We start from the raw sequence: 13,281 nt of genomic DNA, 5'->3' as shown, positions 1-13,281 counted from the left end.
CTTATTGGGAGCAGTATGCTTTTAAAATGATATCCCCACATGATAACGCAGTGAAACACTCAAAATAATTTGTATAAGTTTAATGCTTTGTTTTTCCTTCATATAAAATCCTCATATTTTGATTGTTTATTTGAACTTGGAGGAAATATCCCCTCCACATCTTTATAATCAATTCATGTGTATGTGTTGTGAATCCAGCCAAACACTAGTATACAATCATAAGAGTGTTCGACCCACTGACCATAGAACAGGAATGTAATCAGTCCGTTGGCATAAAATATGCACAATATGCGCACACACAGACAGTGATTCATATGTTTTTCTATTAGGAACCATAGATAGAGGAAAATCCATTGCAGAAAAATGAATAGCACTTGAAAAAAAAAAAAAAAAAGGAAATAAGTTTGCGTGGGCTCCACATTTATAGAGCAACAGAGGAACATTCTTTTGAAATCATCATGATAACTTTCTACAGCTTTTGTTTTGGTAGTCATGCTTGGTCATGTTCCCATAAGTTGTATTATAGTCAGCGAAATAACTATGAGTGTGAACTTTGGCACAGCAGAACTTAAAGGTGCCCTAGAATGGATTGTTTTATTATTTTATAATGTTTCCTGGGGTGCCCTTATAATGTTAGTATGTTTTTTAGATCTAAAGTTGTTATAATTTAGAAATAAAAGGCATATTTCCTAGCCTGATTTCATCCTCTGATTTGAACACTCTGTTTGAAGGGGCGTGTCTGCTGAGAGACTTCAGAGTAAACGCCCTCTGCTGTGATTGGCTGACATGCTTGCATATGAAATATCTAGCATTACATGTAGAACTATCTGGAAAACTTTTACTATTACAGCTTTTATACGTTTTTACTATTAAAGCTATCGAGATTAACGAATCATGAGAAGTTTTTTTAAGTATTTAGATCTATTCCCATCACATAAAAAGTTGCAGTGATGAGCATTGAGCAGATGACAGACTGTTGATCGCGTGAATGAAGATCTTATCACTGCAACGCAGTTTCTGCGAGAAACGACGTGAAGTTGATCGTTTAGTCACTGGCTTGATTTACTGATGCATAAACAGTATTGAACGACTTTGAGAGAAAGATTATCTGTCTGAACTTGAACAATTACGCATCAGAAATTCACATAACCCACTGGTTCTTCAGAGGCTCGGATGAAGGAACTAAAAAAATACTTTTGTGTTCATTTGTACATCCAAACACTGAGCAACTGCCATGCTTCGTTCGCTCGTTTGCAAGCCATGATGTCTCTCGAGGAAAAAACAATATCGCGCTGGATCTAGATAACACAGTGTAAATTATCGTTAATAAAATCACTACTTACCGCTTGCGGGAATATAACGTTAGTTGAAATTGCCCCCTTCGTCAGTATGATACGCTGAGAGAAGCCTGGCTGCTTGATATTGTTCCAGGTTAGAAAAACAGTCCATGGTGAAATGGGCAGAGCAAACTAACAACTTCGAATTAAACTGTAGCGGTATCCGATTATAGATAGATAGATAAATTATAGATAGATCTGCCATTTTCCCTATGATCCTCGCTTGTTTCTTCACCTGCAGAACTTCTGATGATTCGGCTGCACAGTTCCGCCTGGCATTGAACATGGGCTGGCATATTCAAATTTTTGGAGGCGTACATATTAATGACCCTGACTGTTACACAGTTATGTTATGTTGAGATTCGCCTGTTTTTCAGGGGTGTTTTTCAAAAACGAGATTTAAATAAGAAGGAGAAAACTATGGTGTTTGAGACTCACTGTATGTCATGTCCATGTACTGAACTCTTGTTATTTACCTATGCCAAGATAAATTCAATTTCACATTCTAGGGCACCTTTAAAGGCCCCCTGAAATCAAAATTTAAGTTTTTTAGCTTTTAGCATGAATATGTTAGCCTTAAGGTTATGAATAAGCTGGTTTGTTCCAAAATTTGCATTTATGAGATATAAGCATTCAAAACTTAGTCTCTATGGATCATGGATTCTTATGACATCACCGCGGACTTCAGCTTCTCATCACATTTTCTATCCAATCAAATGCTCTTGTCGTAGATTTGTCCCTAAACCTAACTACGTCCTATAATATTTATACTCTAGCGCGTCAGTCGACGTCGGCCGAGTCTAATCCTATACCCTAGCGCATCTACATCGACGTCGGCTGGGTGCTAATACCTGTTCCCCTAACTAGCTTACTTCCTGCGCAGGAATAATCGACATACAGACTTCAGCAAATGTCCTCTAAATGCTTTAATCACAGACGGAGGATCTCTCGAGCAGTTCTCAGAGAATCTCCCCCAAGAAGAAGCAACCCTTCTGTTACTAGGTAAAGCAAACTTTGTTTTAATGATTACTTCATTGTTAATCACAAGGTTCAAACTTAGTCATCTGTCTAGTTTCATTTCCCATATTTGTTATTTTCACACAACCAAAGTCAAAGGGGTATGGCAACATTCAAAAACACAGGACAGAACGTTTTAGTACATTGTGTTTCAAAGTGTTATCATGTTAGGCCTAAAAAGAGAAATAAGGTTAGATGTTAGAAACATGGTTATTTTAATATACAGTTTACTATTTTATCTATTAAAAATCCACCACAAATAGTGAGTATGTTTTTGTGGTACAGCCGTGGATCAGTTACGCACTGCAAACGCATCATATGTGAAAGCACTATGCTGCTCCTGCACCGCAACACGCACCGCATACGCACTGCACACGGAGTATGTGTGAAACGGGGTGTTAGCTTCCTGTTTCAGTGGAAGTTACGTCAACGCATCATACAAAGCTGTGCGTTCCAAGGCACTTCAGTGGGCCTTTAAACTGAATTAAAGACCTCATGTAATTGGTAGCATGTGTCCTCTTACCTCATTTATTTTTAGTGCACACAGTGTAACTTGAACTAGAATCTGGTTCTATGCGCCTATAATATGAGAGAGATGTATTCTACATATTTTGTGTCCAACTTCAAAAATGTTGCTAAAAATAGTCTAACAGTTTTCTATCAATCCCACTATCAATCAAGGGAGCATTCTCAGCATTATGTAGACTAGGAAGTTTACACAACCTTCTTGCCCCTTTAAAGAGCAGCACAAGGGTGGGGCTCCAAACCACTTCCCCACCAACTCATTTCCAAATAATGTGGGTGAGTATATGAGAGCTTTTGTACAAAGCAGTGTAGTCAACAGTTGACTGGAAAGAGGATAACCAGAAAGACATGAGGAGGCAGAAAGGAATCTGACAAAGAAAGCATTGCAGCTGTTTAAAAGAGTTTTGGGAAACGCTTTTGCAAAACGAGGAGAGCAAAGCACCGATATCTCTGACAAAACTTCCAAGTTCTAGGGTAAGATAATTTGTACAAATTTGTTCTTGGCTCTTATTACTTTAAACTGATTTTTTGAGTTGCAGATTACAGTTACAATGCACTAAATATTTTTGCTCATTCTTAAATATTAATAATGAATTACAGAAATAAAAAAGTAATTGACAGTCATGTCTTTACTACATATTTTACAGAAACTTTCAAAACAGAAATAAATGGTTATTGAATGCCTTATTTTTTTATTGGAAAATTATCTCAATAACAAAGTCTTCAAAGGCAATAAAAAAAAGGAAAATTACTACAAATAATAGCTGGACGTATTTGAAAGACAGTTAAATGTTCCAGCTCTCACAGACTGTGGTTTGGTTTTCCTGGAACAGATTATGAAGTCTCAAAACTTTTTCCATGTGCTTTTATTTATGATCTAAAATTGCATGCATTCATATATTCTTGTTGCTGTTAAATATCTGTGCAAAGGCAATAGCAGAAGCAAAGTAATGGTATATGTTTCAATAAGAGCATTGCTATTGTTATTATTATTTAATAGTAATCTCTAATACACATTATCCAATGTTGATAACACTGAAAATATGGATCCTGTTTATTAAAAGAAAGGAGAGAAACATTAGTCATTGTCTTGATCAGGTGCATTTCCGGTAACACTTTAGAATATGGTATAGTAATAGCGCTCAGTTGAATGAGGTAGTTCACTATTAGCTAATCAACAATAATTATTTTTTCATACCTCCCAGAGGCAGAGGACTACTAAGAACTATATAGGTTCTAATTAATGTGAATAATGCACAATGTATAATTAATTATAAAGTAAAGATCATGATAACCTGCTAGTTATGACTCAAGTATTACCAGATCATTCAGAAAGAAGTAGGCCTACTATTTGGAACAGTATTCAAATGTGAAAAGCATGATACCTCCCTAATATTATTATACAGACAACCTAGAGACTTCGGGTTTTCGGCATTATGTTAAGGAAGGTCTAATCTCGGGAACGCACAAAAAAAATCCAGGAAAATATTTACTATCTCTAGTGTTGTGATCCCATGAGGTGAGAAAATTGCGCTAAAACACTCACTGAGTTTTCATTACTTGTTTTTGTTTGTTTTGTTTTTTTGAGCTTTTTAATACAATACAACCACATGTTTTGGCTGATAAATTGTTGCATTTTAACCTACATAGTACAACTATGTTGGTATTGGCTTATCTTCTATGTTGACTCCAGTTTGTTAGGCTGGGTGATAAAATGTCTGATATTATATTGACCAAAACAGGAGCCCCACAAGGCACAGTTTTATTACCTTTTCTATTTGCACTGCATTCCTCTGACTATAGGCTAACTCAGACATCTTGTTGTCTACAAAAGTTTTCAGATGATACTGCCCTTGTGAGTTTAATAAATCAAAGTAATGATGTGGACTTGAAGAGAGGATGAGTTATTTGTTACATGGTGTGATAAAAAATTACTAAAATTGAATTTGAAGAGGAGAAGGAGAAGACCATGATCATTGATTTTAGAAGAAATAAAGAAGAGATACTACCTACCAGTGATAATTAAAGGTCAGAAGAGGCTTTTTTTAAGGAGGCACAATTAAAATGATTCTTTTTGAGGAAGTTGAGATCCATTTTCATTAGTTGGAAGCTTCTTTATGTATTCTATCAGGGAATCCTGGTCATTAGATTTGTTTTATGCATTGCTCTGCTGGGGATGTAGTATCACTGTAGATTACAAAAAATAGGATTAATAAATGATTACAAAGGCTGTTTCCATTATTGGCCTTACTCCTGATTCACTTGAGGATATTGTGGAAAAGAGAACAAGGGCAAAATTAAAAAATGATTCTGTCTTATGAAGGTCAGTGGAAGATTAGTGATGCCTCAGTGTTCTACAGAGCGATTTTGAAGGTCTTTTATTCCTCATTTGTTCCTGTGTAGTTACTACAGATTTATATATATATATATATATATATATATATATATATATATATATATATATATATATATATATATATATATATATATATATATATTGATTTGTCCTTAATGAATGCCCTGGATGTCCCAACTAAGCATTTAAATAAGACACACAACCTGTAGAATTTGTTAGGGGGGTAAATGTGAGTAAAGCATAAATGTGACATTACAGCTATATGGGTGGAGGAATGATTTATGTCTCAACAGGAAGGTTTAGTAAGAGGTTTTTTCACAAATAGCCAACCGTTCACATTTTTCTGTCAACGTTTGCTATATGACAGATTTAGGCTTTGTGTATGGCTTTGAGTTTTCGTTGGCAAATTAGTAATAAAGTAAAAATAATAAAAAAAAAGACCAGAATTTGACAAAGCTTTGTAGTTCTTAGTTCTAATGTTATATGTTTTGCTTTCCTTGTAGGAGTCAATGGACCTGGTGTGGTACATGATCTTTGGCATGTGTGCCATGAATGCTGTTGCCTCTGCATGTCCAGAGAACTGCCAGTGTAAGCTGAATAAAATCCTTTGTCAAGGCTTAAACAAGTTTCCACCCTCCATCCCCCCAACCACCAGTACCCTCTTAATCACCAACACCAGCATACAATCATTAAAACCAGCTGATTTTGTGACTTTCGCTGAGAACCTCGCTATGTTTGTAGTCAAGGATTCAAGAATAGCTGAGGTGGAACCTCATACATTTGACCAAACCCACAATCTCATTGCCTTAGGTTTCAGTGGGACAATGCTAACCTCTCTGCCAAAAGATCTGTTTCAGAATCTACACACATTAACAACTTTAACGCTCAGTAACAACAAAATAGATGTTCTGCAACCATCTCTTCTTAGCCCTCTTGTAAATTTGACCAAAATAGACCTAAGCAGAAACCTTCTAACCTCTCTGCCAGAAGATGCTTTTCAGGGTTTAGAAAAGCTGGAACAGCTCATGTTGCAAAGGAACTCAATCAAAAAGCTTTCCAGCGGTACTTTTCGAGGACTCAATAATCTCAGAGCCCTGTCCCTCCAGCAAAATCAGTTAACAGAAATACCAGCAGGCATCTTTGATGACTTGGTAAACCTTGAGGTATTGCATCTTCAAGACAACAAAATCACACAGCTACCAGGAAATATTTTCTCAAACTTGCAGAAGCTGAAGAAACTCTACCTCTCCAACAATAGGTTATCATTGCTTCCCAGTGCAATCTTTTTTAACCTTCCTAACCTTACTCAGATATCACTGTACGAGAACCAACTCAGTAGGTTAATGCCTGGAACTTTTGGTCCAATGGCCGTCCAGGAGCTCTGGCTGTACGACAACATGTTAACCCACCTTGAGGAAAATGTGTTCAGCAACTTAACTGAGATTCGCCTTTTGGTGCTCAGTAGGAACCGGATTCAGCACATCTCTCCTGGCACTTTCAATGGCTTGGTGGAGCTAGAGGAGATCTCTCTTCACACTAATCGACTAATTAGTATTGAGGCGGGGATATTCAAAGGCCTTCCCAAGTTAGCTAATATATCTATAGAGAATAATCAAATACAGCACATACCCATAAACCTCTTGGAGAGTGTGTCTCGCTTAAATCTCCTGGAGCTTCAAAACAATTCTCTACCAAACTTGCCAAAAGAATTTCTAAACTCATTGTCTATAGTTGATAATATTATACTTTCTCAAAATCCCTGGAGATGTGACAATGATATACTCCCTTTTCGGGATTGGCTTGGACAGTATTCAGAGAAAGTGAAAAACCTTACGTTTGTTACTTGTGACACTCCTCTATCCCTGAAAGGTAGAAATGTAAGAGAGCTGATGGAGGATGACATCATGGTCAACCATTCACTGCACACTTTCCCAACCAAAATGACCTCTGCACCGGCATCAGACCCCACAACAGTCTCAGAAGAAATAGAGGACACAAGTGGAGGTGATTCTATGGGTCAAGGTCTTTCCAAAGACAAAATCATTATCATTGTAGCCATTGTCTGCACTGCTGTCATTGTCAGTCTCATTGCCTGTGTGTTATGGAGGAGGAACAAGCGAGGCAGTCAAGACTTGAACCGTCAAAGAAATACCAACTCGGTTATCTAACATTACAGAAAAGCTTCCATAAACTATCGGCTGATTGTTGTGTTTCATTGTTTAACATTCTTCTTATGGAGGACAGATGTTTTCTATTAATAGGCAAAGAAATGTGTTATTTTCTCTCTTTCTTGATAAATAATAAAACATTTTTTATTACATTTAAAAAACTACAAAGTTGTTAACTACCAGTTTTTTTAATGAAAACAAGTAATAAAAACTCGGTGAGTGTTTTAGCGCAATTTTCTCACCTCATGGGATCACAACACTAAGAGATAGTAAATCTTTTCCTGGATTTTTTTTGTGCGTTCCCGAGATTAGACCTTCCTTAACATAATGCCGAAAACCCGAAGTCTCTAGGTGGTCTGGTTGAGGAGTAGATAGAAGTGCAAGATTGGTGCGCACAGACGCACAGAACAGAAATCTTGAGTTAACAAGCGCAATTTTGTCCGGTGGAAAATTGCGCTAAAAATCTAAATCATTGCTGATTAGATTTGAATGAATGATCTTAACCCTCAAGAGTGGTGTAACACATGAAGAACTGTACTGTATTTCCTTTCTTGTCACTGTCCATGGTTACACTTTCTGCAATTTTGTTTGTTTTTTTCTCATAGCAAAAATATATATATATTTCAAAGTTGTAAATAAAACAAAGATTATTGGAGCACATTTCTACAATTAAATACTATTTCAGTCTTTAATTCAGTGTGTTACTTGCAATTTCTTTGCAATTAATTGTTTACAAGCAATTTCTGAGTGAAAGCAAACACATGACAACATATGATTTGCCAATGTTATTTTCCATTCTATTTATATGATGTAGCCATTAACAATTTGATATTATGAGACCAACAATTAGTGTATTCTTTAAAAAAAAAAAATCTTATATTCCCATCTAAGAAATTCTACTGCTATTTAGGGGACTTTTATATTTCAACTTTGCAGAGACATATTCATGCTTAAATGTATAAAGGAATAAGAAAATGAACAGTCTAAAAATACCCACAAAATGATAAAGATAAGAAATAAGATGAAAAAAGACGACAGAAGAGAATTAAATAAACTGAGAAATGTCTCTAAATAGTTGTGTTTTTGAGATACCTTTTTAAAGTGAGATGGATGGTTCCACTTTCTTATCTCTTCAAACAGAAAACGAACTGTCCACACCCTTTCTGCGGCCTTATAGCCATGCAGTAAACACTTGGGATGTGTAGATAAGAGTAGAGCAACACATATATTTATATTTTCTTCTGGGAACACATTCTGGAAAGTAATTCAGCTTCAATAGAGATGAGCAGGTAAGTGTAATTATTTTACAAATACAGGTCAGGAATATAACAGAAAAAAACGCTTGCTAGTTTTCAGTATTGTGAAGGAGAGGAAACATTGAATTTTTTCAGACAAATTTATTTGTATGCATTATTTATAAATAAAAAATAATAATAATTTTTATTTGGTGGAAATTCAGTATCTTGTAAGCAGTAAGAGATTTATTTATTTGTTTGTTTGTTTGTTTGTTTGTTTATTTATGAAATTATTGTTTTTTATTTATTCATTTATTTCAAAGGGATGGTTCTCCCAAAAATGAAAATTATGTCATTATTTACTTACCTTCAAGTTGTTCTAAACATGCATGAAGTTATTTCTTTTGTTGAACATAAAGGAAGATATTATGATGAAATTTGGTAACCAAACAGTTGATAGTCCCCATTGACTTCCACAGTATAATAAAAAAATGGAAGTCAATAGGAGTCCAGAAACTGTTTGCTTACCCACATTCTACAAAATATGTATTTATGTTCCACACAAGAAATAAATAAAAACAGGTTTGTTACAACTTAAAATAATAAGTAAATAATGACAGGATTTTCATTTTTTGGATGACCTTACCACGCAACTAAACTAAAGTGTTGCAATGGAATTTGTACTTGTCTTCTGTGAACAGTAAGCCCTGCCTTCTTTGATTTGAATTGCCATCTCAATCATTCTGACATTGATGAGCACTCTTAGGCCCCGATCACACCTGATGCGTTTTTTGCAGTGAGAAGTGCCTTTTTTCAATTGGTTTCCTATAGACAGCTGGGGCAGGGCAGCCAAAAAATTAGTGCAGCAGAGCAGCATTAATAACCAAATCAGATCAAAATAATCAAATATTGGGTGAGAAAATGTGGCTGTTTCTAGTTATTAAGGGGGACTTGTCCCCCTCAGTGTCTGTGGTTACGTCCCTGTGTCCCTGAGTCATGGGAACATAATTTATCGTAGTTATTTTAGATTTTCAGGCTATACAGGTTGCTTTGTATGGCTTTGAACTAAAAACTAAATTTGGTGTTAATGTTTTGTTCTTCAACAGGCATATCCATTTAAAAAGTGCACTAGTATTCGTTTACATACTTGTGCACTTGCACTGGAGCTGCACTGAAGATAGGTGTATGACATGTGACGTGTATGACAAAACTGTGACTGCAATCCCCGAAAAATTTAAAGATGGAGCCACTGAAATATTTTTTGTAAACAGTCAGATCTCTGTCATACCAAAAGGAGCTTTTTCTAAAAACCCTCAAATAAAGAACATCGAATTTCTCGGTACTTCAACTACGTCCATAGAGGTCGGAGCCTTTGAGGGTTTGCCTGATGTCACAACCATTGAGATATCTGGCACAGATGTGACATCATTACCTGTGGGTGTTTTTAAGGATCTCAGCAACCTTGAAAAACTTGTTCTAAAAAATAACAAAATTCATAGCCTTAAAAATGGGTTATTTGATCATTTAAAAAAGCTTCAAGAACTAAATCTATATATGAATGAGATTAGCTCTATTGAGGAGGGGACATTTGACAGTTTAGAGAATCTCACACGTCTTCATCTTGCAAGAAACAACCTTAGTTCTGTTTCGACATCTCTTTTTTCCAAACTTAAGAACTTGCAAATTTTCAGGCTTTATGACAACCAGCTGACCTCTATGCCTGATGGGATTTTTGATCCTCTTCCTGATCTGACAGAGATAGCCTTGCAAGGCAACAACATCTCATTTATAAAATCTGATTTGTTTCCACACAAAAGTAAATTATCCAAACTCTTTCTGGACAATAATCTTTTGACTGAACTGCCTCAAGATCTTTTTGTTGGTTTCTCTGCATTAAAGACTCTGACTCTGCATAATAATCAACTTATAAGTCTTCCCACTGTCCTTTTTGGAGAAATGCCTAAAATGACTGAACTGAGTCTAAGCCATAACAATCTCACTGACTTACCACATGGAGTTTTCAGCCCACTTAAGAAGCTCAAGAAGTTAGACCTTTCATCGAACCAGTTTTCAATGATATCTGGAGACTTTTTTGAAGGTCTTGAGAAACTGACTGAACTGAATCTTCAAAATAACAATTTAAAGTCATTACAACAAAAGGACTTTGAAAAACTTCAGTCTCTTTCGACACTTAGACTGGGAAATAATACACTACAAAGCCTCCCTGGAGATGTTTTGGATGCTCTTCCAAAACTCAGTAAACTATACCTTTACAAGAACCCATGGCAGTGTGACTGCAACCTTTTGCCATTCTTTGAATGGATAAAGAACAATGAAGACAAGATTAAATCAAAACCTTCAGATGTCTGTGAGTCCCCAAAAAACCTGGAAAATCAATCAATATCCTCTTTAACAGAAGATCAATTAATATGCCTCACAACTTTACCAACTACCACCACTGTCCTTACAAGTACTGTTCCCATGACCACACTGCACACCTCAGGTGTCTCAACAATAAAGTTAACCTCGACAACAGCAGCGCCTTCAACAACTACTGCTTTACAAACAACAACCACACCTACTCCAACAACAATTCCAGTAACAACTCAAACAACAACAACCCAGGCAACCACACAAGTCATGACCACAACACCAACTACTCAACTCACAACTTTGCTTCCAACCACAACCACACCAACCACCACTGCTACGACTACAGCTCTGAGGACTACATCAGTCCCCACCACGGTATCAATAACTATGCTTCAACCAACAACTGCCCCCTTGACAACTACATCAGAGCTCACCACCACATTTATAACCACAGTACCATCAACAACTGCCCATATGACAACTACACCAGAGCTCATCACCACATCTATAACCACAGTACCACCAACAACTGCCCACATGACAACTACACCAGAGCTCACCACCACATTTATAACCACAGTACCACCAACAACTGCCCACATGACAACTACACCAGAGCTCACCACCACATTTATAACCACAGAACCATCAACAACTGCCCATATGACAACTACACCAGAGCTCACCACCACATTTATAACCACAGAACCATCAACAACTGCCCATATGACAACTACACCAGAGCTCACCACCACATCTATAACCACAGTACCACCAACAACTGCCCACATGACAACTAAACCAGAGCTCACCACCACATTTATAATCACAGTACCACCAACAACTGCCCATATGACAACTACATCAGAGCTCACCACCACATCTATAACCACAGCACCACCAACAACTGCCCACATGACAACTACACCAGAGCTCACCACCACATTTATAATCACAGTACCACCAACAACTGCCCATATGACAACTACATCAGAGCTCACCACCACATTTATAACCACAGTACCATCAACAACTGCCCATATGAAAACTACACCAGAGCTCACCACCACATCTATAACCACAGTACCACCAACAACTGCCCACATGACAACTACACCAGAGCTCACCACCACATCTATAACCACAGTACCATCAACAACTGCCCATATGACAACTACACCAGAGCTCACCACCACATTTATAACCACAGTACCATCAACAACTGTCCACATGACAACTACACCAGAGCTCACCACCACATCTATAACCACAGCACCACCAACAACTGTCCACATGACAACTACACCAGAGCTCACCACCACATTTATAACCACAGTACCATCAACAACTGTCCACATGACAACTACACCAGAGCTCACCACCACATTTATAACCACAGTACTACCAACAACTGCCCATTTGACGACTACATTGATTCCCACCACATCAACAGTTCAAACAACAATTACGACAACTTCAGCAACTACAACTATATTAATCCCCACCACTATTACAAGTCAAAAAACAACAGCAACCAGTTTACCACCCAGCACGACTACAAGGACAACAGAACCTTTTCTCACCACGCATAGCAGTTTCATCTGTACTGGCTCTCCTCAGCCTACTCTCTCAAGACCTACTCCCATCCACAAGTACTCATCATGCAAAGAACTGATGATATATTACACTACATTGCTGCTGGTGGAAATCTGCTGTACTGTGGTGCTGGCCAGATTCTCTTATTCACTATATTGTTCTCTGGAGCAAAAGGAGAGACTGCACACCCAGGTCAACCTGACTCACTTCTCCTATACTAAGTCCATTATACTCAGACCAGTCGATGAGACAGAGACTATTGCCCTGTGATTTTTTTTTTTTTTCTCTTTCACTTGAACTTAGTAGCAATGAGTTTCCAAACAACATCTATCATTGAACCTGAAGACATAATTTCTTTATTGGCTTTATTTCATAACCATATACAGTAGGGACCACAAGCCTGAATACAATTATTTTATTTTGAGCATAACAATTTCGGTGAAGAGTTTACATTTAAAAATTATTTTTATTATTTTATTTGGGATGCCACCCTTTGACAGCAGTAATCAAATTGCATGAACTTCACAAGTTTGTGTAAAACCTGAGTATTTTTGGAACAAGGGAGTTACATGGTCAGTGTTAAAAATATGGCAGATTATTTTTAGGTTTCAGATGTTTGGACTCCATGGTACAAGAAGGCACTTTCTTAGAAAGAGCTTGTGTGTGCCTGTGAG

General features: G+C 37.0%; 2 protein-coding genes across 2 annotated transcripts; both read left to right on the top strand.

Annotated features, from left to right (window-relative positions):
• The first annotated feature begins 3,148 nt into the window (after positions 1-3,148).
• On the top strand, positions 3,149-8,400 carry lrrc15 (leucine rich repeat containing 15). Its single transcript, XM_079884311.1, has 2 exons — positions 3,149-3,353; positions 5,739-8,400. Exon 2 carries the CDS (start codon positions 5,745-5,747, stop codon positions 7,401-7,403), a length of 1,659 nt encoding a protein of 552 aa, XP_079740437.1. The 5' UTR covers positions 3,149-3,353; positions 5,739-5,744; the 3' UTR covers positions 7,404-8,400.
• Positions 8,401-8,604: 204 nt separating this feature from the next.
• On the top strand, positions 8,605-12,925 carry LOC307165171 (uncharacterized protein). Its single transcript, XM_079882540.1, has 2 exons — positions 8,605-8,692; positions 9,745-12,925. The coding sequence occupies exons 1-2, from the start codon at positions 8,685-8,687 to the stop codon at positions 12,875-12,877; spliced, it is 3,141 nt and encodes a 1,046-aa protein (XP_079738666.1). The 5' UTR covers positions 8,605-8,684; the 3' UTR covers positions 12,878-12,925.
• Positions 12,926-13,281: the final 356 nt, after the last annotated feature.

The sequence above is a fragment of the Squalius cephalus genome (assembly GCF_949319135.1).
Source record: "Squalius cephalus genome assembly, chromosome: 10".
NCBI classification, from domain to species: Eukaryota; Metazoa; Chordata; class Actinopteri; order Cypriniformes; family Leuciscidae; genus Squalius; species Squalius cephalus.
This window is presented reverse-complemented; position numbering and strand designations above follow the sequence as displayed.

What these genes read in the sequence shown, in the direction of transcription:
- lrrc15 (XM_079884311.1), top strand. Translation starts at nt 5,745, where the DNA reads ATGGACCTGGTGTGGTACATGATCTTTGGCATGTGTGCCATGAATGCT.